The sequence below is a fragment of the Aphanomyces astaci genome (genome assembly GCF_000520075.1).
Source record: "Aphanomyces astaci strain APO3 unplaced genomic scaffold supercont1.113, whole genome shotgun sequence".
NCBI classification, from domain to species: domain Eukaryota; phylum Oomycota; class Saprolegniomycetes; order Saprolegniales; family Verrucalvaceae; genus Aphanomyces; species Aphanomyces astaci.
In genome coordinates, this window is record NW_009798376.1 from 8,384 (window position 1) to 10,933 (window position 2,550).

Genomic DNA, 2,550 nt, shown 5'->3' on the forward strand with positions numbered 1-2,550 from the left:
CTTGTGCCACGCGCCACACGGATATTGATAAAAGTCGTCGCAGGGGTTGATGGAGTAGCCGTTGAGCTTGGTCACAGACTCGACGAGTTCCGTGACGGAGCCAGCCGTAGCTGCACAGGCGAACACGCTGAGGGAGATGAGGACTTTGACCATCGTAGAGTGAAAAGGAAAATGAAGTTGGCCAAAAATATCAACCATTGAAGCAAAGTCTCCGATCAGGATTGGGATTGACTAATGGGATGTCGTGTACGGATGTCATCCGGACTCCGTTACAACATTGATAACATACACCGAATTGATACGTTGTTCAACAAGATAAATTTAGCCATCCAAAACGAAGGCGTATTGACGATTTTCTCTGACAACAAGACCAAGCTTGGTAAGTTTGGTGAGTTTTACAACTCCTGTTTGGACACGGCTACGCTGGCGAATTGGCCAAGAGCGGCATCCCTGCCTTTGTGGACATCAACTCGAGCTTTGATGACAACGACTTGACCAAGAACGCCTCTTCGGTTTCCAAACCCACCTGCCGCTGCGTTGCTCATACTACACCACCTCTTCCGAGTGGAAGTACGTCGAATCCGACTACAAGGTTCACATTGTATCGATGTTGCAGCTAGCCGGCTACACTGCTGAGAAAGTGGCCGCTGCCGTGCCGGTGATCACGAGTTTCGAGCACACTCTGGCCGGTGTCGACCTCATCAAGCTAGGGACTGTTGACTCTCCGTATACTCAGTTTACGTACAGCCACTGGACCAGAAGTACCCGCTGCTTGTCGGCTCGTGGCTCAAGCCCAACGCCTTCGACATCTACGACCAGTGGTGTGGGTCGAACGACTGGGTGGGGCTTAACTACTTGACCTAGTTTGACAAGACCGAAGTGTTGTTGAAGAACACTACACTGGACAATCTCAGCACCATCGTGGAGTACAAGCTCATCCACCCTCTTCTACACACTTGACCCCTGAATTCCGCACGGTCAACTGGGATTTCTTCGGCAAAGAGATCAATGGCGAAAAGGTGGAACCTACTCGTCAAACGTTCTGCTTGTCTGAGACGCACTCCACCATGGATGATCTCTTGGAACAGTATTTCATTTACGAGTAGTTCTCGGCTAGTAAACTTTACGGCCAAGACAGCAGACAAACTGGCTGGTCAAGGCCTTGAAGTCGTCCTTCCACCGCCATTGCCACTGCCGACTGGTTGGACCACTCGAGCCGCGCCAACGTGCAAACGAAGCTGTCCAAGATGTTACACTTGTTGGGTGGCCCGGAGAAGCCACAGCTGCACCCCACGCTAACGCTGGACTCGAAGTCATATTAACAACCGGTGGAAGATGTCTCAAGTGAAAATCGACATCAACTTGAAGCTGAACAGCCAATCTGTGGACAGGTACAAGTTCGGCAAGGCCACCCATGAGGCGACCGCGTTATACAGACCCCACGAGAACAAAATTATACTCCCGGTCGGCATTTTGCAAAAACCATTCTTTGACGCCCAGTTTGACGCCACCCAGAGCTTTGGTGCCATCGGGATGGTCATCGGACACGAAATTACCCACGGGTTCGACAACAGCGGCCGTTATTGCGATTGCGACGGCAAAATTGAAACAGTGGTGATCGAGCGCCTCCAGCGCTTCGTTCAACACGAAAGTCCAGTGCATTAGGGACCAGTACGACAACGTTGTCGTCAAGAGCGAAGTGACTGACACTGTATTGGGCAAGGTCAGCGGCGAGACCTCTTTGGGTGAAAACATTGCGGACAACGGGGGGCTCAAGTCCAGTTTCCGTGCGTACCGCGAGTACTTGAAGGAGTTCCCGTCCCAGAACACGGAAGAAGCAGGCGTCAAGTTGTTCTACTTGTCGTACGCCCGAGCCTGGTGCTCCAAGAACACACCTGGCCAAATCCTCGATAAGTTTTGGAGGACGCACACGCTCGAGCGGTACCGCGTCACAGGGGCGTTGCAAAACAACCCTGAGTTTGCCCGTGTGTTCCAGTGCCCCACTGACTCGTACTTGAACCCATCCAAGAAGTGCTTGTTGTGGGAATAGGGTTCACAGATACAGAACATACTGTATATGTAGTGTTGTGCATTTGAAGCGAAAACTAAGAAAACGATGTCTTGGTTGAAGTATGCTGCTTTCATGTGCGACGCACACAAAAACTAACAATGAGATCACCCTTGGAATCGCCTACAGTAGTTAATTCTTGGGTCGTGAACTTGAGATAAAATCACTACTCGACGGGTTTGGTGCGCGGTGCGCGCACGAGATCGGGTTCGTAAGGTTGGGATTGATATTGTGCTTTCTAGCTGAACCAATGCAGCTTTGCTGAAAGCTTCAGCCGGCTGGCATGGTGGACCGTCGTCCGAAACGGCTCCACAGGCTGTTGGACTTCCATTACATAGTCCGAGTCCACCTGCGATATGCGGTACGGACCTTTCCAGTTGAGTGCCAACTTGTTGGGGAACTTGATGATTTTTCCCAACAGCACAAAATCGCCAAGCGCAAACTTCGCTAAGCGCACGTGAGCTTTCTTCTCGCGGCTACCT

General features: G+C 51.3%; 3 protein-coding genes across 3 annotated transcripts in view; 2 read left to right on the plus strand and 1 right to left on the minus strand.

Moving 5' to 3' along the window:
• Positions 1 to 607: 607 nt before the first annotated feature.
• Positions 608 to 1,322, plus strand: H257_17636 (hypothetical protein; the record flags this gene model as incomplete). The annotated part of the gene is made up of 4 exons (XM_009846500.1): positions 608 to 715; positions 760 to 840; positions 915 to 1,102; positions 1,169 to 1,322. The coding sequence occupies 4 exons, from the start codon at positions 608 to 610 to the stop codon at positions 1,320 to 1,322; spliced, it is 531 nt and encodes a 176-aa protein (XP_009844802.1).
• A 13-nt stretch (positions 1,323 to 1,335) lies between these two features.
• On the plus strand, positions 1,336 to 2,050 carry H257_17637 (hypothetical protein; the record flags this gene model as incomplete). Its single annotated transcript, XM_009846501.1, has 2 exons — positions 1,336 to 1,638; positions 1,694 to 2,050. The coding sequence occupies 2 exons, from the start codon at positions 1,336 to 1,338 to the stop codon at positions 2,048 to 2,050; spliced, it is 660 nt and encodes a 219-aa protein (XP_009844803.1).
• Positions 2,051 to 2,306: 256 nt separating this feature from the next.
• The window catches only part of H257_17638 (hypothetical protein), a gene marked incomplete at both ends in the record, with an annotated part of 687 nt that continues 443 nt past the window's right edge, over positions 2,307 to 2,550 (minus strand). Inside the window, one exon of the mRNA XM_009846502.1 lies at positions 2,307 to 2,544. Within this exon, the coding sequence (XP_009844804.1) occupies positions 2,307 to 2,544 (238 nt within the window). The remainder of the gene's footprint in view (positions 2,545 to 2,550) is intronic.